Genomic DNA, 26,069 nt, shown 5'->3' with positions numbered 1-26,069 from the left:
TGTAGTTTCATTTCATACAAGCACCTTATATTGATAAGGTCATAAAAATATTATTCTCTATTCCGAGAGGATTCATTTCACTTCATAGCACCGGTTTGATTGTCCTTTTTGTTAACGTCCTGGTCTTATCCGCGCTTCTCGGTCTCCTGGCCTCAGGAAGGCCATTCATTGACCTCTCCCGTGGCTAAGTAGCAAGAGATTTTTCCAAACCCGCCCCGGACCTCCGCCAAGCGGCCCAGGCTCCACCCACAGTGCGGGGACAGGGGAAGAGGAGGAGAGAAAAGGGGTGGGGCGCTGCAGATTCCTGGATGGGTCCTGGGTGGCGTGCCGGCGCCGTGACGTCTGACGCTACCAGTTGACGCAGCCGCAGCCGCAGCCGCAGCGACGCCTGGCTCTAGCTGGGACCCCTCCCATCCTTCTCCGCCCCTCTCTGTGTCAGTGGCTAGGGGCCCCCGGCCGGACCTAAAGCAGCTGGCCGGGGTGGCGGGGCTAGAGGGTGTGGGCGCGGGCAGAGCTTCGCCGGCCCGGGCCGGCTCGGCGCTGCTGCCGCTGCCCGAGGCCTTTAGCGTCCCTCGAAGAGGCCGGTGCGGTTCCAGGCCGCCCCGGCGCTCGCCCAGGTGAGGGGACGGGTCGGACTGGGCAGGGTTGGGTGAGCAGTTTTCCATTATCTCTGGAACTCAGCCAGGTCAGAGTCTGGAGGTTTGGCTTCTTCGCCGCTCTTGCGGCGTCGACTCGTTTCCTAGTTTGCTATTCTTACCTGCAGCACCGGGACCTGTAGACCGGGTGTAGAAGGTCAATGGGAAGGCCTGGAAGAGCCATTACAGTCGATGGTTGGGGGCGCCGACGCCGGAGCGACCTCTGTGGATGGTGATAAGACGGGTGGGCGGCGCCCACTTGGTGTGTGGACTCCGCGGGCGGGAAGGACAAGCGCACCTGCAGGCTCCGGCTTTAGCCTTGCTGGGAGCCCTTGGCTGCGGCAGACCCCGAACTGCTTAACGTAGGGTCTACTGACCGATGGCGGTGGAGCCTTAGAACCTTCCCCCTTCCCAATCCAGGCGGGACGTGTGTTGTATTGTGAGTTGGTGCTTGCTGAGTCTACACTATTGAAGAGTGCATTTCAGCGGAAACAATATCTTACGGTCAAAGGAAGGTGAAGGGAAGTTGATTTTCCTTCTGCAGAGTATATTCTTTTCTCCCCTCCTCCACACCTAACTCCCACCCCCATTGACCTTAGTTTTGACAGTAGACAGTTAGGGACGCTTGTTAAATGGAAAGAATTCTTGTAAATTTCCTCTGTAAGAAAATCATGTTTTTGTAACTGCCCAAGCGTGTACGTTTCAACTGGTTTCATGTTACTGCTTTCACCCTGTGTATGGCATTGAAGCTGATTTATTCTAAATTAACCATAAACATTTAATATGAAAATAGATGAATTAACCAGAATATTCATTTTACATAATTGTTGAGTAAGACATATTTTATGTGCATGTTATCTCATTTAATCATCATAACGATCCTATCACGTTAGGTCTGTTATTACTCTCATTTTATAGATGAACTAAACCGTGCAGCCCTAAAAATCAGCTTGTACAAAGTAGAGATGTGATTTAAACCAGGTAATCTGACTCCAGTTTAAGGTCCCATAGTCAGTATGCTTTACCATCTCCCAAGTATCTGAGCAGTTTGCAAAGTGATTTTCATTTGATAAAAAGTGTGCCAGGTGCTTGGAATAGGAAGGAAACTGAGGCACCATTCCTGCCAGCAGAGAACAAACAGTTTGAGAGGACAACTTTTTTAAGGCCACACTTATGTTTTAAACATAGGATTTGAATTCTGGAACCTTGTTCTAAAAGCTTTAGAACACTGTAATTTGGAAACCGTGGTCTTATTCTAGTTTAGAAGTATTTCTTGTCTGGAAACTTTAAAGAAGGAAATGTGATATTGGAGTAACATTAAACACTTTCTATGTGTGTGCATTCACACTCATGCAATCAAATAATTTATTCTGAAATGGTGCAAATGTTGATAAAGCCAAACTATCTTCTATAATTGGTTAAAATGTTCTTTTCAGGTTTGTTAAGATGAAACGCTGCAGGTGGGCCTTCTGAAGACAAGGAGACAGAAAAACAACACTGCAGACTCTGGAAAAAAATTGAGTAAATATTTTGGCCAAGTTTTTAAAAAAATAATTTCCAATTAAAGCTGAGATAGACGAAATCTGACTTTCTGCTTCAGTTGTGTTTTAAGCTGCTTGAGTGGTCATAGAGTGAAGGTTGGGGCAGTATATAACATGACCTGCCATTCATCTTACCTCACTTTTGAATTGTTGATATCTGATTGACAATTAAGTTGTGTGCTTAGCTTGTGTATTGGGAGGAGAAAGCCAAGGGAAGCTTTGGCTTAATTCTCTATCAAGTGTTAACATTTTTTTCTTTCTTTTTCTTGCTCATGCCCATGTTATAAAAGGCTTTAAAAATAAATGAAGAAAATTAGTTGACTTTGGTTTGTTCTTCACAGGATACTAGGTATGTTGAAGTAAAGTATATTTTATATTATGAGTTCTATGGAGATTAGTAGAAGACACAGTTAAACACGATGAAGAAATATTTAATTCATTTCATCAATATTTATTGAGTACCATATTTCAGGCTTTTAGTATTAGTGTTCATCATGGCCCTTGAGAATACTAGAGTAGTGAATTTTGCCTAGAAGGTAATATTTTTGTGAAATATCATACATTTTTTTATTTCTATGTGCAAAGATGTTTTTGGTTTATATAAAAGACTAGAAAACAGCACTGCCCATATGGTAAATGTTTGTATTTATAATAAATCTTTCATAATTTTAGTTAATAAAGGAAGGTACTCTACTAGTGCTACTCTAAGGTACAGTGGGATACTAGGATTCTTCTAGACTTCATTTCATCATATTTTTTTTCATGTTAAAGATAATGATAGAATTTCAAAAATTTCTTGAGAAGTTAAGAAAATTAACTCTTTAATATGAGAAAATTTCAGGCAATTTATATATAATGAATAGAAGTGACATGGTCAGGCAACAGTCTGGTGATGAGTTGGAGGGTGATGAGTTTGGCAGAGTGGTGATCATAAGAGGCATTGTAATAATTCAGGTGGCAAATGAGAACCAGAAGTACAGAGATGCAAGTGGGAATTAAAGATGGAGATGGATTAGACAGATGCAAAGGAGATGTATTGAGTAGGATTTTGGGCTTGAGAGAAAGTCGAGTCCGGGTAATTTTTAGCTACTGTCATATGCAAGCACATAATAAATGTATAATAAACATTTGAAGGATAAAGGAACTGATATCTGATATCTGGCTTGAGAAACTGAGTGGATTCTGGGACCATTTACTGAGGCAGTATAGGAAGAACAATAGATTGGGGAACATGGTTGTGGGCTGTTGTTATGAGGCATCTGTGACTTCCAAGAAATGTCATTAGGAAGCTGGATATAGATCTTAGTTAAGAAGACCCCGCTGGGGATATAAAATTTGGAGTCTCAGCTTATAGATGATGGTTAAAAGCAATGTGACTAGATGAGATCGCTCAAGGAAAAAATGTAGAGTAAAAGAAAAGAAATGCGGATAGGGAAGACTAATAAATCCCTATCCTGGAAGGAAGACACACCTCAAAGGAGATGAATGAATGGATAAGGAAGCAGGAGAATCACAGAAGTCAGTGGAAGAACTGAGTTTGGAGAAAAGGAGTGAGTATTAAACACCTTTGAGATATCAGATAAAATGAGGACAAAGAAAGTATCTATCAGACATGTCAAGAAGTTGTTGGGGCACCTGGGTGGCTCAGTTGGTTAAGCATCTGACTTTGGCTCAGGTCATGATCTCTGCATCGGGCTCTGCTGACAGCTCGGAGCCTGGAGCCTGCTTTAGATTATGTGTCCCTCTCTCCCTCTGCCCCTCCCCCGCTCATATTTTCTCTCTGTTTTTCTCTCTCTCTTTCTCTCTCAATCTCTTTCAAGAATAAATAAATGTTAAAAAAAATTTAAAAAAAGTTGTTGACCTGAGCAAGAGCAATTATATGGATGGGGCCAGTTCACACTGGTAAGAGATAAGGAAATTGAAATAGGTACTGTCATTTACCTATTTCAGAAAGTTTGATTCTAAATTGAATAGAGAGGGGATCGCTAGATATATGAGTTTGAGAGTTTTTGTTTTTTAAAGGTATGAGTGATATGATTTATAATCTTTATTTGCTGAGGATAAAAAAACATCAAAAATAAAATTTGAAGATAGAGGAGAGAGGGACAATAATTAGTGAAGCAAGGTCACTGACTAAGCTGGAAAGGATGGAAAATGAGGATGCAGGTCAAGGGTGCTTTAGATAGACTTCTGAGACAGGAGTTAAGGAGATGGTGATGATTACGGATACAGATGAATATGTAGAGGCAGGGTAGGGGTTGCTCCACAGAGTCCATGCAGGAGACTCTCACTTAAAGTAGAGAGAGGAAATGGTCCATTCATGGGATTGGTAATCTTCTTGGTGTGTTATTGCTGATTCCTCATCTTTTGGTAAGTTGGAGGAGAGTAGAGTGCATTAGTTTAGCTTAACATGACTGGTATGAACTGTCAGAATAGAGATAACTTGTAGTTATCTTGCAAAATTACTTTTCACATACTTTGTATTAGTTATCTATTGCTGAGTAACAAATTATACCTGAATTTAGTGGTTTAAAATATTTAGTATCTTAGTTTCTGTGAGTCTGGATTTGGAAGCGCCTAAACTCAGTCCTTCTGGTTTAGGGTCTGTCATGAGGTTGCAGCCAAAATCTTGGCAGGAACTTCAGTCATCTCAACTGTGGCAGAAGGATTTGCTTCCATGATGGCACACATACATGTCTGTTGGCTAGAGGCCTCAAAGCCTCACCATGCCGATCTGTCTGGGGCTTTTTAAATGTCCTAACAAGGCATCTGGCTTCCCCTGGAACAGATGATCCACGAGAGAACAAGGAGGAAGCTGTGATGCCAGTTTTGACTTAGTTACACACCATTGCTCCTGACATACTCTTTTACAGCTGTATCACTAAGTCCAGCCCACACCTGAGAGGGGAATTAAGTTCTACCTCTTGAAGGGAGGAATGTTAAAGAGTTTTTGGACATTTTAAAACTACCATACATTTTATCAATTGTCAAGTTCTTTAGGGGCAAAAAACTCTTTAAAAGTCAGTGAATAATAGCCTTTATGATCAGGTGAGAGAGAGGTTCTAGAGGAGTGGGAGGTGGTTAAGTTAGATTTGGTTCGCTTTATAATTTGGCCTTTTTTGCTGCTAATCAGGCTGCACAACTTGTGTTACCACTCAGGGTTATTTAAAAAAAGTGCTTGTTGACCCTTGACTTAATAGAGAATCATTTTAGGTTAAAAAAAAATGCCATAGTGGGCAAAATATGAATTTTTTATGCCAAAATTTGAATTTTGGTAGCATTCATATTAGCTTCTAAATGTAGAGGTGGGAGGAAGGATCTCATTTTTCATATAACGAAACTTAGAACTAAGAGATAATTACTGGGGCCTTAGCTGTGTTTGTGCTTAGCTTCTCAGTGCCATAGTTTTCTCATCTTTAAAATGGGGAATTGTTAATGAGTAGTTATTTGTGAGAATTAGATGAGTAAATGCACGTAAAGTGTTTAGCACTGTGTCTAGCACACAGCAAACCTTGAATAAGTGTTGTAGCCATTGTTATGATAGCTATATTTTTATCATTTTAATGGTGAATTAATATCATGGAATGAACGTTTCAAAGGGTAAGAGAACATTGACCAAAATGTTTAAAGTCTGAACTTTAGATTATTGATCTCTTTGTACATGGTCGCTTTTTATGTATATGTAAAGTATATTTCTATTCATATCCATTTAAAATGCTGTATCTGATATCACCAGTAGTACTGTATGGGTCATATCCACATAAAACTTCCCCAAAGCAGACTTCTTTGTTGTTGTTTTACTTACATGAAAGTTCAGTTTCAGTTGTAGCAATATCGTCAGCTCACAGGAATTGGCTGTTAAATGAATCTTGTGGGCTCTTAGGGTAGCAACATGCTAATAAGAAAACGTTTTCTTTGAACTTGATGTGAGGAGAGTGTTGGTAAACACATGTGACAAGTTTCTCCCTCTCCCCACATCCAAAGACCCTTTTTGGTTGGGTGAATAGTTTGAACATGTATTTGGGAGGGTTTCTGACTGAAGTGACATAAGGTAGAAGATAGAACCTTAAGAGCCAGATAGGAAAATGGAAATAGATTTATTACAAAAATCTTTTAGAATTTTACTTTGCTGGTGCTTTTTAGTGTTATGCCTTCTGGTGTATTTTTAATCTAAATGAAAACTGATATATTGAATTCTTGATTAAAAGAATTGAAGGAGGGGCACCAGGGTGGCTCAGTTGGAGCGTTCGACTTCTGCTCAGGTCATGATCTCAGAGTTCATGAGTTCAAGCCCTGCATTGGACTTGCTGCTGTCAGCTCAGAGCTTGGAGCCTGCTTTGGATTCTGTGTTTCCCTCTGTCTTCCTTCTGTCTTTCTCTCTGCCCCTCCTGCTTGTGCTTTCTCTTTCTCCCAAAAAATAAATAAACACTTAAAAAAAAGAAGAAAGGAAACTTGCAGAATGTGTTCACTAGTCAGTACAAAATGAAGACAAAACCCCACAACCAGTGAATGGGAAGTAAAAGTAGGAGGATTACATCTTTCCCTTGGCAGTTACTATTGAGCTCTTTGCATTGCTGACCATATCAAGGAATATGTTGAAGGTAGAAATTAGTTCTGGTGGATTATTAAAAGTGGATTGTATTTAAGAATCATGGTTTCTTCGGGGCGCCTGGGTGGCGCAGTCGGTTAAGCGTCCGACTTCAGCCAGGTCACGATCTCGCGGTCCGTGAGTTCGAGCCCCGCGTCGGGCTCTGGGCTGATGGCTCAGAGCCTGGAGCCTGTTCCCGATTCTGTGTCTCCCTCTCTCTCTCTGCCCCTCCCCCGTTCATGCTCTGCCTCTCTCTGTTCCAAAAATAAATAAATGTTGAAAAAAAAATTTTTTTTAAAAAAAGAATCATGGTTTCTTCTAGGTTTGGAGAATTTGAGGTCTGTTCTTTTTACCCTATTACTAGATATGTTTTCTACAGATTTTTAAGAGATTTGTTTTGCTTTTAATAAGTATTTAGGTAAACCAGCATAAATTTCTGTCTATAGCAGTGAGGTGTGTTAAAGTGCAACATTTTTGTTGAATGATATGATTTCTGAGATGTTAAAAATTCTTTCATATATAACATAAAGAACAGTTTTTGTAGCATAGATTACATTATTAAAAAGTATGTTTAGTTTGCAGATTTTTAGTGTTTGAATTGTCACTCACCATATCTGAATATTTCTTTAGCAATAGTTCCCTGGTAACTAGTGTATTTTGGTACTTGATCTGCTTCTAAGAATCATATCATACTGTTATTTGTAGAACTACGTTATTCATATTAACTTAATTTCTTGATTGTTATTTGTGCCAAGTAATTTTTTTGGTTATAAAATTCTGTTATTTAGTTAAATATATGTATTTTTCTCATATATTGTAAGGAATGAAATACATTTTAGTCATTGTCTACTGCTATGCATTTTATTTTTTTTAGCTTTCACCTTTTTTGTTAAGCTGATTTTTTTCTTAAAGAACATTAATGATAGTAGCTTAGCACCACTGCTGTAATGTGTTTCTTGTCAAGCACTGTATGTTAGCTTGTTTGCTTCATGTTTTTAATGCCTTGAGCATCTCTTCAGAGAAGAGATGGCCATTTGGAACAGGCTCAAAGAGATTCAATAACTTGCTCAAGCTATCTCACAGCTAAGGAAGGTATTGAAGGTATTGAAGGGGTAGAGCAAGCTTTCCATTTCAAATCTGACTGTAAAGCCTAGTTCCAGTATACCAGATGATTTCTGTTATTTCTGATAGAATGTTATTTTCCCATTTAATTCTGTTGGATTTTGGAGTTAGTTTAATAGTGAATTGTGTTTGTTGCACTTGGAATCCTGGGACTGAAAGGAACCTGGAATGACTTTCTTGGTAGAGATGATTATATACCTGGTCTAACTTAAGAGGATAATTGTCTATCTTGTTTGTTTAAATGAACATAATAGGACATTATAGATTTTTGCTTTATTTTGAATTTTAAGAGATAATATTGGTTAATACTCCTCTTGAAGTGATGGATGGTGGAATTTAAAGCCTTGTATCCTGATAGGTAAAATAATTTAGTCAGATTGGGCTTTTCCAATCACTCTATGTTTAATGGGTAATAACAACCTTGTTAATATATTCTATTACTATCTTGTAATGTAAAATTTACATATTTATTTTATGTGAGATATTAGTTGTAGTAAGTACTTGCCTATTTTATATACTTTATTTATGAAGCATCATGGAATTGGAAAGTCATGTGTTTTAGGCCGTTTACCTTTAGATTGGTGAATGGTCAGTGTTTAAATGAATAGCTCAAATGTTCTAATCATCCTTGAAACTTCATTTTGGATAAAAATGTTGTCATGATCTGATTTATGTTTTACTTTTGTTTTGGGATGTCTTTATGTCATAGTAGAGATGAGCAGTCTGTTCAGACAGTTCATTTTTATTGGTATTAGATATTTGGGTCAGTTATCTGGCTTCTTAATTTTAAGGTGGACATAAATGGCTTTGAAATGGGGAACTTTTACAAAAGTATCTCCAGATAATTTGTTACATATGAGCAGAAATTAAACAGTAACTAAAAAATTCTCAAGTAAGTGTATATATTCTTTAACAGTTACTGTAGATCAGTAAAATTGGCCAAGGGTAAATGCTTTGTCCTAATAGGTGTTTAATTTTACTTGATGGTAAAGAGAATATGAATATTGATGAAGTTCAGAGGAGAGCCGTAAAGGTCATTTATTTTCCAACTTTTAAAACTCATGCAGTTTCTTTTATAGAAAAGGAACTGAGGGCGCCTGGGTGGCTCAGTTGGTTAGGTGTCTCACTATTGATATTGGCTCAGATTATGATCTCGCGGTCGTGAGACCGAGCCCTGCTCTACACTAACAGCTCAGAGCCTGCTTGGATTCTCTCCCTTTTCTCTCTCTGCCCCTCCCCTGCTCGTGCATTTGTGTGTTTGCGCGCTCTCTCTCTCTCTTTCTCTCAAATTAAGATACAATACAATACAATACAATAAAAACATTTTAGAAAAGGAACTATAATTAAATGCAGAGAATTTTAATATGATGGTCTGAAGATACAAAGAATTGTGATTTGTCTTTTTATACAAAGAATTGTGATTTCATTGTTGTGTGATTTGATTAAACTTTTTTCACATAATTGTGTTGTTAAAAAGTTGAATATCCTCTTCTTAAACTCAAGCAAATGAAAACCAGATTTTCTTGAGAGTGAAAAAGATCACTTAGGAATCTCTTTGGCTCTGGGTACATTGGAATACTCACTTATTTTTTTTTTTTAATACTTTTGGTGATAGCTCATAATTATGTACTTTCATGATGATGTATTTATTTCATTCATTTCTGAAACAAGTATTTATTGAGAGACTTCTGTATACAGAACTTGGTTAGATATTACGCTTAAATGGGTAGGGCAAACCCATCCTTAAGAACATTTGTCTACCAGGGGAGACAAACTTCTAAAGTAATAATTGTAATATGGTACGATAACTGCTAAGATACAGGTATTCATTCAAACAGCCTTTTTTTTTAGTATTTTCTATATTGCCAGACATCATACTAAAAAGGTTATTGTAAATATTCCAAATCTTATACTTAATACTCAGAATTCCTTAGCTGTATTACAGAGTTTATAAGCTCAATAAATATTTATTGAATGAATAAACAAAAAAATAGCTCAACATTATCAAGCAACTGTCTTAACTATGTTGTTCCAAAAAATCTAAATCAGTATTTACTTTCCCATGACAGTACCCAAGAAAGCTCTGTCTCTTCATAACCAGATCTTTTCACATCATAGGTAATGTTATATATAGACTTGTTCCAGTTTAAACCTGGTATAGGAAAACCTTATACCTGAAATCCTGTGTCAAATTATGGGATGATATCTCTTCTTTTGGAAGAAGGTAAACTAACCAGTGCAGTGAAGTTTTCTTGACAAGCTGTGGGCAGGTGCACAGATCCTCCAGTTCCTCCCATTCACCCCTTTTCTGAGATGATAAATAATTATTGCTGAGGTAGGGTGGAATTGGGGGACTTGGGGTAAGCTGTGGTGATGAAGGCCCTCTTATTCATTATTTTCTTTCACCAACCACTTAGGGTCATTCTTCTTACAGTTGTCATAAACACAAATTAAAAGCTAAAAACTAAGAAAAATAGAAAAGGAACAGGTACTGTAGAAGTTATGGGACTAGTGCCAAAAAACTTGGAGTAATAAGTAAAAAAAAAAAAATGAAATAGAAGAGATTTTAGATAAATATGAATTTGACTTTTTTTTTTTTTTTATTGAGAGAGAGAGAGAATCCCATGAGGAGGGGGAGAGAGAGAGAGAGAGAGAAAGAAAAAGAAGTGGATGGAGCTCACCTGAAGAGGGGCTCGCGCTCACCTGATGAGGGACTCAAACTCATGAACCATGAAATCATGACCTGAGCCGAAGTCAAATGCTTAACCAACTGAGTCACTCAGGCGCCCTGAATTTGATTTTTCAAAAATCTATGGAAGCCATCAGATTCTTTCATCTTTCTATCACCAGATCTCCCCATATCTTGGTCTTTCCTTTCCTTTCTTCCTGTTCAGATGAAGGAAATGTTTCTCTTTCTGTCATATATATATGTATATATATATATATATACATATACACACACACACACACACACACACACACACACACACACACCCTGAATTAAAGCAAACTTTTAAAAGATATTAAATATTTAACACTGTGTCCTTTAAATGGTATGGTTTTATGATCTCTTTATTTTATTTTTTAATTTTATTTTTTTATGATCTCTTTAAAGTACAGAATCATTTTTCATGTAAAAGAAAGCTATCCTCAGATTTAATAGGACTGGTAACAAACAAACAAACAAAAAAATAGTTCCTTAGTTTAGGTCTTCCTAGAACCAATACCTGGATAAGGAAGGACTCAAGTACAGAAGTGATCATAGGAAAGACTGGTAGGAGAATGGGGAAGTAAGAAAGGAAAGGAATTGGAGTCAGTAAAGGGCATTATCCTAGCAGTTACCACTGTGGGCATCTGGAGCTCACTACCATTGGTGAACTCTTGGGAAACCAAATGGAATATGCCTCAGGGGCGCCTGGGTGGCTCAGTCGGTTAAGCGTCTGGCTCTTAGTTTCAGCTCTGGTCATGATCTCATGGTTGGGGAGTTTGAGCCCCGCATTGGGCTCTGTGCTGACAGCGTGGGGCCTGCTTGGAAGTCTCTCTCCCTCCCCCCCACCCCCTTTCTGCCCCTCCTCTGCTCTCTCTCAAAAATAAATAAGTAAACTTAAAAAAATACTATGCCTCAGAGTTATTCCAAATCAAGAACAAAGAAGCTGCAGTTGTGTATCCACCACTTTCCTAGCCATCATTGATGTTACCTCTTTGGCATTTCTGGCTTGCCCTGAGTATAAGCTGAGCATGTTTCTGCAGTCCAAAAGCAGCCCTCAGTAAAGTATTCGGTTGTTCCAAATGAGCAGTCATCTTTTGTAGAGATGAATGCTAACAGTATGTGGGCAAGACACCAAAAGCATTGGTTGCAATCAGCAAACATTTATATGGTGTATTATTTACTATGTGCTGGGTGCTATTCTAAATGGTTTACATACATGAATTTATCAGTTTTCACTATTCACCTCTGTCAGGTAGGTACTATTAGTGTTCTTGTTTTACAGATGAGGGAATAGAGCACAGAATGGTTAGGTAACTTGCCCATGGTCACACAGCTATAACATTAGATCTGGTAGTTCTAACTTAGTCTAGTATAGAATCCATGCTCTCAATCCACATAATGTCCTGTTTCTGGAACAATATAGTCTGAAGCAGGATCTTTGGATTCTACTGTTTTTTCTTTGATGACTGCCTCCTTCTCCCTTCCCCAATCTCTCTTAATGTTCTTTATGTCCTTTCTTGATGAAACTTACTTGTCTCCCCTTTCTAGAACAGTATATATTCCTTCCATTCTTATATTCAAGGCTGTCAATTCAAATAATTCTTGCTAAGGTGATCTTTCTGATGTTGTGATGAAGTTTGAGTTTGCTCAGTATTTGCACTTTAATTTTTTAAAAAGCTAAGTATTTAAGCACTGAAGAAAGACTTGATGCTAGAATGACAGATGACTGAGTTGTTATTTTTGGTTTGGGAGACACCTATTTCTTGGTTGGTTATAAGAAGAGGTCAATAGATGTATGCTTGGGCAAGAAAAGTCTCTCACCTGTCATTTCCTATCTTCTAGTTACCAAATCTCTCTTTTTCTTTTTAAATTATGGAAGTATTATATGCCAGTTGTAAAACATTAGACAATACCTAAGTGTCAAGAGTAAAAGTGGAAGTCCTGTTTCACTGTTTCTTTTCCTTCCTCCTAAGTCTTTCCCAATGCTCTCTCTAGAGGTAACGATAATATGGCTTCACTGTTTTTGCTGATTTAAAAAAGTGCGTATATATACACACACTCCATATATGTGCACATATATACATATGTGTGTATATATACGGTGTCTATATGTAATATACATAATGGATAGTCTTTTTTTTTATGTTTATTCAGTTTTTTTTGAGAGAGAGAGCATGAGTGGGGAAGGGGCAGAAAGAGAGGGAGACACAGAATCTGAAGCAGGCTCCAGGCTGTGAGCTTTCAGCACAGAGCCCGACGCGGGGCTTGAACCCATGAACTGTGAGATCATGACCTGAGCCAAAGTCGGCGCTCAACCGACTGAGCCACCCAGGCACCCCTGGTCTTTTTTCTTTTAAACATTAAGTGGAATGCTGTACATTTTGTTTCTCAACTTGCTCTTTCCCTGCTAACATTACATATATCCTGGACTTTTCTGTGTATCAGCCCATATAGAGCTATCTCATTTTTTTAGAAAGGCTGCATATTATTTCCCAGTAAAGTATACTATATTTAACTATTTAATTATTTTCCTATTAATTGATATATTTTTTCAAATTTTTCAGTACACTGTGTAATGCTGTCCAAGTTAAAGTATACACATTCTTACAGTATTTGAATAAATTGTTCTTTCCAAATGTAGTTTACTCCCCAACTGTGTATGAGTGCCCATTTTCCCATACTTTTGCTGAAGTAGTTATTTACAGTCTTTCTAATTTTTACTTATATCACTATTGGGTGATTGTCCCAATGTTTAGTGATACTATCTTTCTCTGTAAATTGCCTACTTATATATTTTGTTCATTTGCCTATCATATTATTTCTATTTTTTCCTACTAATTTGTGGGATGACCTCCATTTCTGAAGGACCAAATTAAGATTTTGAATTCTGTCTCTAAAAGTGTTAATGTAAGTATTAGGTGTTTGATAATTTGATTTTTTTATGCCAGTGAGAGAGAAATAAAATAGTTTGAATGTAGTATTTAAAAAGATTTTACAGGTAATTCACTTTGAAAAGTAATCATTTTGGAAAGGTATTTCCTAAAATGGTGGTAGCAGTGGTGGTGTTAAATTAGGAACTTTGATAAATCTCTAGTTTATGCTCTGTTTGCTTGAGCTATTTCACATTTTCATGTTTTTCTTTGTCACTAAAAATAATAATTGCCACAATTTCTATTTTAATGTAGACAGCAGTTTTGAATATCATGGATTTCAGGAAGAATGAAGAGAATATAGATGAGTCATGAAAATATTGAGGGGTGTCTGAGTGGCTCAGTCAGTTAAGCATCCGATTTCGGCTCTAGGTCATGGTATCACAGCCCGTGGGTTTGATCCCTGCATCAGGCTCTGTGCTGACAGCTCAGAGCCTGGAACCTACTTTGGATTCTGTGTTTCCTCTTCTGCTTGCGCTGTGTCTCTGTCTCTCTCTCAAAAATAAATAAGCATCAAAAAAATTTTTTTAAAGAAAATATTGGGGCACCTGGGTGGCTCAGTCGGTTAAGCGTCCGACTTCAGCTCAAGTCACCATCTCGCGGTCCGCGGGTTCGAGCCCCGCGTCGGGCTCTGGGCTGATGGCTCAGAGCCCGGAGCCTGCTTCCGATTCTGTGTCTCCCTCTCTCTCTGCCCCTCCCCTGTTCATGCTCTGTCTCTCTCTGTCTCAAAAATAAATAAACGTTAAAAAAAAATTAAAAAGAAAATATTGAGAGAGCTTGTCTTAAAACATGTAAGTCAGATATTTTCTTACATAATAGGTAAAAATACCATTTAAAATGATGTAATACTTGAAAACAGTGGCTGTGTTCAAGGCACTGTCACTGGTATTATGGATACAAAGATAAATAAAACAATCCTTACTGATCATAATATATTGGGAGAGAGAGAAGCAAGATAGATTAAGTTCAAGTTATGTGTCTTTGGGAGGATGCTCAACTGACTGAGCCACCTAGGTGCCCGTCCTTTAATTATTTTAATCAAGAATTCAGTATATCAACTTTCATTTAGATTAAAAATACACCAGAAGGCATAACACTAAAAAGCACCAGCAAAGTAAAATTCTAAAAGATTTTTGTAATGAAACTATTTCCATTTTCCTATCTGGCCCCTAAGCTTCTCTTTTATCTTCTACCTTATGAACTTTTACTTTTATTAAATTTACCTTTTTTCTTCTCTTACATGATTTCCTTTGCAGTTTAATAAATCTCTGATTCTAAATTTAATATTTGAACTCTCTGGCCTTTAGATGCTGCTCTGGAAAAACTTCAGTAATGGATCAAAGGAAGAATGAGAGTATTGTTCCTAGTATCACTCAATTAGAAGATTTTCTTACAGAACACAATTCCAATGTTGTTTGGCTCCTTGTTGGTAAGTAGAATATATTTTCTTGTACTTTGTTTTTTATGTACAGATTAACAACTATCACATTTTAAGCAGTAGTTAGCTGAAGTTGAAATGCTTACACTACCATTCGTTTATTTTTTGGAAAAAAGGTTTCAATCTGTATTTCTATGAATATTTGCTCTGGCAAGTGCTCTATAGGGCTCTTTTCTTAGGTTGCCTCCTTTTGTGTGAGTTAGGGGAGGTGGGAGGAGAAGAAAGACATTGCAATTAGTTTATCTTTCCTGTCGCAAGTCGACTCCTTCACCAAACCCCATCTCAGCGCGCGCGCGCGCACACACACACACACACACACACACACACACACACACACACTTTTTTTTGTTTTATCATGATGAATCCCTATGGTAAATATGTTTTTATAGCAAAATAAGAGTGTATATGCCTAGTTAATCTCATCTCTTTCATTACTCTTTATACTTAACAGTGGGCTCTGCCAGTAAAAAAAAAAAAAAAAAAAAAAAATTGGGGGCTAATACTCCAGCAGTTTTCAAGGTACATAGAAATAATACAAAACAGTGTATAAATCAATGGCAAAGAGAGGGAGGGAAAATGAATGAATGAATGAATATGAATAAGAGGAAGAGAATATTGTGGGCTGTTACTGCTCAGAAAGTTTTTGTGGATTTGAATTTTAGCATAAAAATTAGAAAGGTAGAGGGGAAAATAGAAAGGGTAAGATGGGGTAAGAAGGGAAAAAGAGGGTAATGATGTTTATTGTGTATCTTCTGTGTGTCACATACCACTGGCATTTTGCATATGTTGTGTCAATGCTCGGAGAAGACTTAAGGTAGGTATTATTCTTTTCCTTTTAACATGTTGGAGAATTGAAGCCCATAAGGATTAAATAACTTACACAGGTTACATAGCTCCTTTTTTTCTGAGTGCATGCTTATGTTTCTTTCATGACACCACAGGACGTCTAAGGAAATGGGTAGAGGTGAAGTGTATATAGAAGGAATTATGATTTAAACTTTGAGTTCTGATTTTTTCTAATTGACAGAAGTGCCCTATTATAAATCATTCATTAAAGCCAAAAAGTAAAATGAAATGCAAAATATTAATATGAAATAGAACTTCATAAAAGCAGCATTGAAAATTACCTTTTAGGTTAATTATGGTAGAATTCTTCCTTATTTCCTATCACTGTCTTCTCTTATTACCTAGAATTTCTCTGACTTTTTTCTGTTGTGTACAACTCCTTTTCTTAAGGAAAAAACAACAGCATCACCCAGAAAGACATTGAGTGACTATTTACTCTTGCTGTTTTACTAAGTGGCCTCATGATATTGAAGGGGTTTGAGAGACATGATAGAGTGAAAAGGCCACAAGTCTCAGGTTGTATAATACTAGAAGCATACTTTCTCAGCAGATACCTCTTGCTTTTCCGAATGACCCACAGTAACCTGCTGTCAACACAGTGATTTACAGTAAAAATTAGCACAAAATGTTTTTAAACTTAAAACATAATGACATATTCAAATCACAATTTTGTATACCTGAAACTAATATTATGTGTCAACTATACTTCAGTAAAAAAACCCAAAACACTTTTTTTTAAATGTTTATTTATTTTTGAGAGAGAGAGAGACAGAGTGTGAGCAGGGGAGGGACAGAGAGAGACAGAGACACAGAATCCAAAGTAGGCTCCAGGCTCCACGCTGTCAGCACACAGCCTGATATGTGGTTTGAACCCATGAACCATGAGATAATGACCTGGGCTGAAGTCGGATGCTTAACCAACTGAGCCACCCAGGTGCCAACCACCCCCCTGCCCGCCCCCCCCCCCAAAACATTTTTTACAAACAAAAATACAATGACATATCATCAAAGTAACTTTTCAAAAGAGTTGTTCTAGAAATAATATTTACGGACAAATCATAGCACTTATTACATCAGAGCTGTTACCATCAATCTAAGCTACCCTGAGAAAATATATTTTGATTCTCTGTGACTGCTTGGTTTTATCCATGTTAAAATAACTTTTTTAAAAAGTTAGGAACTTAATGTGCTGTTGTTAAATGGTGATACATGTTAAATTGCTTTATATTATTTTGTCCTAATTTGGAAAATAGTTAAACTTCTAAAGTGAATAAGTAAAAGGAAAGTTATTATCAAAAACTGCTTTCTCACATTTTAATTTTTGTATATTAATGAATTAGGTTCTTTGTGGGAATATTCTGAATCCTGTAAGTGACTATAAACTTTTCATGAAAAATTGTCAAATTTGAAATACCATTTACTGTAGCATATTCACTGGCATTCTTTAAAAGTAGGTTATTGTCTTATCTATTAGAGCAAAATAGCATAAGGTGGCCTGTTTAATATAGATATGCCTTTATGTAGAGTAAAACTCTCACTTCTTTACCTTTTATTAAAAAGCAGGAACTATTGATTAAAAAAAAAAAACACTGCTTTTTCTCTGATTTAAAAAAATCATTGGTTTTCATTCTTTTTAAATAACTGTAGCCTTAAGGACACAGCTTGGGAATGAGCTTTTAGCCTAATAAAGGTGGACATTTTTCAGAATATTTAGAAATAAGGGCTTTCTCTTTCCAGAACATCTTTATATATGTTTAATAACTAAAACAGTACAAAATAGTGAGAAAGAAAACAAAAAAAGGAAGTATTTCTTTAGTTAATCTGATTGGAATATGTGCTTTTCTGGCTAATACGTAAGGAAAAATGAGAAAAGATGGATAAGGTAGAATCAGTATCTGGTGTTAAAAATCCAAGTATTAAATTCTAAGAGGACATATTACTATATAGAAGTAAGTCCTATCATTTCTGAATGTAATGATCTTTTACTAACAAGTTTTTATTAAGATATTAAAGTGATTGTAAAGGAAACTTATAGTGAGATTCTTTTGCATTTTTTTCTCCCAACAGCTACCATTTTGTCCTGTGGATGGATTATTTATCTCACGTATTACAATTCTCGAAATGTTGGTCTTATTTTAACATTGGTTCTTAATAGATTATACAAACATGGGTATATCCATATTGGTAAGTTTGAGTAACACTGAATTTTTTTCTTCTGCATAACCTTGAGATTTATATTATAAATTTATATTTTATAAGTGATCATCAGAAATTACCTTTGTTTTATGAATGTTAACCTAACTGGAATTTCTCTCACACAGCACTCTATGACAGAAGATAAACTATCACTTGGTTAGGTTCTTTATCTCATTCTTGTTTCTTAAAGTGTTTCTATAGTAACTTTTGGATTTTTTTTTTTTTTTTGCTTGTAAAAGATACTTATTAAAATAATTGGAAAAATATAGGCACATATAAAATATAGAAATAGAAATTTCTTAGGATACTACTATCCAAAGAAAGTTTCTAATGCTCACTGAAGTTTTTGCCGTTTTATTTATTTTTTTTTCTTTCAGTAACCTCTACTTAAGAAAATCTATAAGTTGGAATCATTTTGTGCATTTCATTTTGTGGTCCACATTATTAACTTAGTAATGACTACTTATAAGTGGGAAGTTTTCAGATTCAAGGGTCTATCAGGAACCAATATGTTTTTGAAAGCCCTCGACCAGTGGGAAAAAGGATTGAGAGGTCACTGACTAGAACCATCCTAACTTTCCTTAGAGTACTTCTTAGTGGTTGATATAAATAACATTTCCCTCAAACATAAGTCATCTTCCACTAATTTGAGACAATGACTGGTTCCTGGAATCAAAGAAATTAATGGAGAAAGATGGTGAATTATCACTGCTTTGGGATTTATTTAATAGTTGTGCATAATTAAGGGAATTATTCATATAGAGCAACTATTTAATGTCTTCATATGTGTATTTAGCAGTTTCAGTTCATAGTGATGGTACTTATTGTACTTTTTGTTATATTTGAGGAGAGAGGGATAGAAAATTAGTAAGGCTGTAAGGACATCAGGAGGGAGCCAGGAGAGAACATTTAATTATTGAATAAATTGAATGCTAAGATTATTTTAAGCTTCAAGTACTCTACTCTGTATCAAAACAATTCCATTAATCGCTGTTGTTGTTGTTGTTTTTCCTACAACAGGCTCCTTCTCTTTCTCTGTTCTTTCTGGAAAAGTCATGGTTCGTGAAATCTATTATATTACAGAAGACATGTCTATTAGGTAAAAAACAAGAAAAACAAAAAAACTCATCTTAAACTTGAAATATTGTAAATTTTTTTCTGATTATATTTAATATGACTTCTTCAGATAAAACCATAAATCAAAAATAATTTTTTCAGAGAAAGACAGATACCATATGTTTTCATTCTTATGTGGATCCTGAGAAACTTAACAGAAACCCATGGGGGAGGGGAAGGGAAAAAAAAAAGAAAAAAAAGAGGTTAGAGTGGGAGAGAGAGCCAAAGCATAAGAGACTCTTAAAAACTGAAAACAAACTGAGGGTTGATGGGGGGTGGGGGGGGGGAGGGGAGGTGATGGGCATTGAAGAGGGCATCTTCTGGGATGAGCACTGGGTGTTGTATGGAAACTAATTTGACAATAAATTTCATATAATAAAAAAATAAATAAAATTAAAAAAAAGAAGAAAAATTTTTTCAGTAAATCATATCCGGTGAATTGATGTTTAAAAATATTTTTATCAGATTAATTAGCTAAGGTTCAGACTGGCAAAAAGTTTATCAAAAGGCAGCTTGTAGGAATGAATAATCTCATTTCATTCCTATTATGAATACTTGAGCCATTAAATTACCTTACCATTTTTCTTGGAGAATTCATGGTGGTCATTTGTTACATAAAACAAGGATCAGGGATGCTGATAATATTTTTAAGGTATTATAGGTAATACATTTTAAGAATTGTTTAGTGTCTGTTAGCTATTCTAATTTTATTTATTTATTTTTTGTTTTGAGAGAGAGCAGGGGAGGCGCAGAGGGAGAAGGAGGGAGAGAATCTTAAGCAGACTCCATGCTCAGAATGGAGCCCAATGTGGGACTTGATCTCATGACCCTGAGATCATGACCTGGGCCGAAATCAAGAATTGGATGCTTAACCAACTGAGCCACCTAGGTGCCCCTCTAAATTTACTTTAAGAAGGATACACAAATCTGAATATAATAAAAAATGATAAATAATATATTAAATACATTCTTCTGTAGGCCTTAAAAGAAAAGCTTACTCTATTTTTGTGATTTCCTAACATTTGATTTCTTAACTTAGATAGAACTTGAAAGTTTTGAATTAGTTGAGAGGTGCTAGGGTTTGTCAACCCTCACACCTCACTTAAAATAGTAGAGACAATTTCTTTGTGACTCTAACATTATTTTTTAAAGAAAAGTAAAAAGGTGAGAGTCTATAATTATGTTCATCATTTTGGGGCATGAGGTGCTTTATAATTGTAGAGGTGAACGAGTATCTTGAAAAGCTTCTATTAACATTTTAGTGTTCCCCATTCAAGATTTGGCCTTTTATTTATATAGTTTTTATACCATTAAAAAAATATCATTTATAGAAGAAAAAAACTTTTTCTGTTAGCACATCATTTTCCTGTTACATGTGATATGGTATTAAATGTTACCTAAATAGAGTAATTTAGACTATGCAAATTCTCTTTCCTTATTTTTAACTGGGATATTATGAAACATTTATGTATACCAGAGATCCATTGAGAACTTTCTGTATTTTCATATTCATTACCAATTGCTTGCCTTTTATAACAACTAATTAAATGAATTAAGTAAATTGTTACTGAAGTTTTTATTTTGTAATTTATCTTGCATAGAATTCAAGATGGATTTATAATTTTTCGGTGGTGGAAAATGTATAATCCAAAGCAGAAGCAACATGGTGAGTCTTCATGTTTTTATGTATTTGAAATCTTTAATTATATGATGAGTGTTTTTACTTATGGACATTGAAATATTTCACATTTTATAATAGATAAAAATATTTTTTAAAGTTTTGGCATTTAAAAACTCTCATTTTCTCACCAGTTGTCTGGAGATCTTTCAGCAGCTTTCCTCTTGCCTGGTTATATTTAGTTACTTTAGCATATTATTTATTCAGGGTTATCCTCAGTATGACCCTTACCCCTATGCATAGCTTTACCTCCTATTACATCTGTGGATCTAACCCATACTATGGTTAAAATGGACTTCCTAGTACTCTTTAATCCTTCTACTAAATCACTTTTCCTACTTTTCAGCTTCTGTGACTTTATTCATACTCCTGCCTTACACTGTTACTAATTTTCATTTATCTACTATGCTAAGGGTGAAGAGAAAAGAGGACATGAAAGCTCTAGACTATCTTCTGGTTCTGCTTTAATCATCAAAATTTTATCATCTCAGAGTTTTCTCCCTAGGTCTTCATTTCACAACTCTATAAGTGCTCCTGTGCCCCTAACCTTCCTACTTGATGTTAACCATACCAGTAGCTTCAAGGAATGTAGACCTTGACTTTACTCCCTAAAATAGTGGTTCCTAAACTTTTCGATCTCAGGAACTATATGTACATTCTTCTATATTACTGAGGAACCCAAAGAGCTTTTATTTTTGTAATTTATATAGATACATATTGCATTCAAAATTACACCTGATAATTATAGAAACATTTTTGATTTCATTAAAAATTAAGAAACAAAACAGATGAACACAGGGGAAGGGAAGTTTCAAATAAGATAAAAACAGAGAGGGAGGCAAACCATAAGAGACTCTTAAATACAGAGAACAAATTGAGGGTTGCTGGAGGGGTGGTGGGTGGGGGATGAGCTAAATGAGTGATGTGCATTAAGGAGGATGCTTGTTGGGATGAGCGCTGGGCGTTCTATGTAAGTGATGAATCACTGAGTTCTACTGAAACCAATACTATACTATATGTTAACTTGAATTTAAAAAAAGTCATAAAGTTCCTTTTGGCACCATCCTCAAAAAATATAATAAACCCTGTACCTACTAAAATAAACAACATACTTTATGAAAAATAACTTTTCCAAAGCAAAAAAAACAAAAAAACAAAAAAAAAACCCAAAAACAAAAAATAATGAGAAGAGTGGTATTGTTTTATATTTTGCAAATCACTTTAATGTCTAGCTTAATAGATAATTGGATTCTCATCTGTTTTTATATTCAGTCTGTTGAAGTACCATGTATAATACAGCCTTTAAAAATAACTCTACTGTCCGTTCATGGGAGAGTAATTGAGAAAAAGTTAAACATCTTGTATAATACTATTAAAATAGTTTTGACCTTACGGTCCCTGGAATAGATCTTGGGATCCCTGCAAATGTCCGCAGACCATACTCTGATAACTACTGTTTTAGAAGATTTTAGGTGGGGACTTGGAGAATAGTGTCAGAAGATGATGACACTCCTGCACCTTTTCTTAGCTGTTAGCACATTCGGTGTTTCTGGCACCCCACATTGCAATTCTGAAATGGTGGTTAGGTTCTACAGAACTTTGGAACTTCCCAATTAATTTTTTCCTTTTTCTGGTGGGTTCACTTTAGGAACCTTGCTATTATTTATAATTTTATTTCTATGGGAAATTAAAGTTCCAAAAGTTTTTAAACTTAGCACAGGATTGAGGTAGCCTAAATTACTTTTGAATTCATTGTTACTTCACTTTTAGTCTTTTTTTTTTTTTTTTTTTTTACTGTCATTCCCTTGCTCCCACAAGCTTTTCCCCCTTCAACATAATCTATCATGTACCTTGAAATGACTGGCATAAATTGATAAGAATTTGGTATCTATAGAATTAATGAAATAGAATGACTAGAAAAAATAATGGGCAGATTTCGTGTCTGGAAAAAGTTTTCTAAAAATTAGAATTGTTTGTTGGATAATTTTGAGCAGAGATTGAGTGACTTCAATTTTTTTCAGTGTTTTAAAGATGTTCTTATGAACCAATGAAATTATAGGTATATGAATTCAGTAGGCCCATTTGAAAAAAACCTCTCCCACTACCCCATGCTTTTTACCCCAGGATTCTAAGGAACACAATTAGGGAACAACTGATTTTCTCAAAATCCTTTATCAATTTGGAAGCAACTAATGTTCTCAACAATCCACATTTTGCAAATGGAAAAACAGAAATTCCTGTGATTAATAACTGATAAAACCAGAATGAAAACTGAAGTCTGCTGACTTCTAGTCTAGTGCTCCTTATATTATAAAACAGGCTTGTCAAATATGGCCCAAGTAGGTTCTTGGAAATTCTTATATATAAACACTGATAGCAGCTTATGAGAGGAATGAATATGATAATTTGCAGTATCCAGAGGCAACTGCAAGTCTTAAAGCTAAGCCTAATGAGATTGCCCACTTTAGAATTTTCGTAGACATGCAAAATACTATCTTAAATTGTTAATAGCTTTTTTTTGAAGAAAATAATTGCTTAATTTTGTCATGAAATATTTCATGTCCTTAAAGTAGATTGCTTTACATCAAAATACATGGATGTGGTCAAGAGTAGCTGACCCAAGTCCTTCATGAAAAGAGGTAGCTTTTAATAAAAATCTTTACCTTATTTAACAGATATTGTGTATTCATTTTACTGATCCTTGTGTTAAGCTGAAAGGGGGGATTTAAAAAGGTGGAGTTGGGTGTTACTCAAATCTATTTCAAGATATACATGCATATAAGTAATTATCATTAAAGGAGAGAGGGAACAGTGAATGTGTGTTGAGGAAAAATACCGTCCTCAAAGTTATCATTTTTAGTATGGCCCACCTGATGTGGTCCCAGCAGGGTCATGGTGTGATGACGATTAAAGTTATGCCCATATGTTAGGAGACAGAATGTTGTGAAAGTCCTATCTCTTAAGTAGCATGCGTGATGACAGTGGGTAGGATTATGTCAAGCAGAGGTGGAATAGAAGAGAGTGTACCTCAGGCGAAACAACTGGTTTAATCAATGGTGTTGAGGTTGGAAAACAGGGGTGTGTTTAGAAATTAGAAAGTAACTTGGGGCGCCTGGGTGGCGCAGTCGGTTGGGCGTCCGACTTCAGCCAGGTCACGATCTCGCGGTCCGTGAGTTCGAGCCCCGCGTCGGGCTCTGGGCTGATGGCTCAGAGCCTGGAGCCTGTTCCCGATTCTGTGTCTCCCTCTCTATCTGCCCCTCCCCCGTTCATGCTCTGTCTCTCTCTGTCCCAAAAATAAATAAACGTTCAAAAAAAAGAAAATTAAAAAAAAAAAAAAGAAATTAGAAAGTAACTCAATTTGGTGGTAAATATAAGATACAGGAGTAATAGGGGATGAAACTGTATTGTGAAGGATATTGAACACCTGGGGGTCTCTGCTATTTAAGATTTTTGAGAAAGGGAGTGATATGAACTTACCTCATTTCAAAGGATATAGCAAAATGTAATTACTACTTCTGATGAATACATCCCAGATTAATATAAATAGCTCATACAGTAGCCCTTCCTAGACTGGCTCTCCTATGCTGTTTTTTGTGTCTTGGATTCTTTTTGTCTTAATGTTAACATATTTCTGTGTCTCAGTTTTCTCTGTAATTGTCCTTGATAAAGAATAGAAATAAAATTTTTGGATATTTTATATCTTAATATATAAGAATATCTAAATTGAGGCACCTGGGTGGCTTGGTCATTTGAGCATCCAACTTCGGCTCAGGTCATGATCTCACGGTTCATGGGTTCGAGCCCCATATTGGCCTCTGTGCTGGCAGCTCAGAGCCTGGAGCCTGCTTCAGATTCTGTGTCTCTGAAGATTCTATGTCCCATTCTCTCTGCCCCTCCCCCGCTTGTGCTCTGTTTCTCAAAAATGAATAAATATTAAAAAAATTAAAGAATATCTAAATTATTTTTTCTTATTTTTGGTGTGCTAGTGCTTGCAATAGAAAAGATAACACACCTCATCTTATAGTGATGTTAAAAGTTGGTAGACTTTATTAGTTATCACATTTGAAATTCTAATTATTTGCTCATAGTTTTTCCTATATTTTAACATTTTCTTTCTTTCTTTCTTTCTTTCTTTCTTTCTTTCTTTCTTTCTTTCTTTGTAAATTTATTTATTGTTTAATTGACATCCAAGTTAGCATACAGTGCAACAATGATTTCAGGAGTAGACTCCTTAATGCCCCTTACCTGTTTAGCCCATCCCCCCCTCCCACAACCCTTCCAGCAACCCTCTATTCTCTATATTTAAGAGTCTCTTATGTTTTGTCCCCCTCCCTGTTTTTGTATTCTTTTTGCTTCCCTTCCCTTATGTTCATCTGTTTAGTATCTTAAATTCCTCATATGAGTGGAGTCATATATTTTTGTCCTTCTCTGACTAATTTCACTCAGCATAATACCCTCCAGTTCCATCCACGTAGTTGCAAATGGCAAGATTTCATTCTTTTTGATTGCCGAGTAAGACTCCATTGTATGTATATACCACATCTTTATCCATTCATGTGTCGATGGACATTTGGACTATTCATACTTCGGCTAGTGTTGATAGTGCTGCTATAAACATTGAGGTGCATGTGCCCCTTCGAAACAGCACATCTGTATCCTTTGGGTAAATACCTATAGTGCAATTGCTGGGTTGTAGGGTAGTTCTATTTTTAATTTTTTGAGGAACCTCCATACTGTTTTCCAGAGTGGGTACACCAGTTTGCATTTCCACCAGCAGTGCAAAAGGGATTGTCTTGTCCGTATCCTCACTAACATCTGTTGCTGCGTGAGTTGTTAATGTTAGCCATTTTGACAGGTGTGAGGTGGTATCCCATTGTGGTTTTTCTTTGTATTTCCCTGATGATGAGTGATGTTGAGCATTTTTTCATGTGTCTGTTCACCATCTGGATGTCTTCTTTGGAGAAATGTCTATTCATGTCTTTTGCCCATTTCTTCACTGGACTATTTGTTTTTTTGGGTGTCGAGTTTTGTAAGTTCTTTATAGATTTTGGATACTAGCCCTTTATCTGATATGTTGTTTGCAAATATCTTCTCCCATTTCATCAGTTGCCTTTTAGTTTTGCTGATTGTTTCCTTTGCTGTACAGAAGCTTTTTATTTTGATGAGGTCCCAGTAGTTCATTTTTGCTTTTGTTTCAACACAGAGACATGCTGAGTAAGAAGATGCTGTGGCTGAGGTCAAAGAGGTTTTTGTCTGCTTCCTCCTCTAG

The 26,069-nt window shown here is 36.2% G+C and overlaps 1 protein-coding gene across 10 annotated transcripts in view; it reads left to right on the top strand.

The window, feature by feature from the left end:
- The first annotated feature begins 365 nt into the window (after positions 1–365).
- The window catches only part of BLTP1 (bridge-like lipid transfer protein family member 1), a 212,266-nt gene continuing 186,562 nt past the window's right edge, over positions 366–26,069 (top strand). For 7 of the 10 annotated variants that reach the window (XM_047855120.1, XM_047855121.1, XM_047855125.1 and 4 more), the window contains exons 1-6: positions 366–617; positions 2,072–2,156; positions 14,834–14,955; positions 17,878–17,994; positions 19,027–19,105; positions 20,724–20,788. In XM_047855120.1, the coding sequence (XP_047711076.1) occupies positions 14,859–14,955; positions 17,878–17,994; positions 19,027–19,105; positions 20,724–20,788 (358 nt within the window). In that variant the 5' untranslated portion in view covers positions 366–617; positions 2,072–2,156; positions 14,834–14,858. Of the gene's footprint in view, positions 618–2,071; positions 2,157–2,466; positions 2,526–3,635; positions 3,727–14,833; positions 14,956–17,877; positions 17,995–19,026; positions 19,106–20,723; positions 20,789–26,069 lie in introns of those variants that run through there. The other 3 variants (XM_047855117.1, XM_047855118.1, XM_047855119.1) reach the window with 3 other exon arrangements.

This window comes from Prionailurus viverrinus, chromosome B1 (assembly GCF_022837055.1).
Source record: "Prionailurus viverrinus isolate Anna chromosome B1, UM_Priviv_1.0, whole genome shotgun sequence".
NCBI classification, from domain to species: domain Eukaryota; kingdom Metazoa; phylum Chordata; class Mammalia; order Carnivora; family Felidae; genus Prionailurus; species Prionailurus viverrinus.
This window is presented reverse-complemented; position numbering and strand designations above follow the sequence as displayed.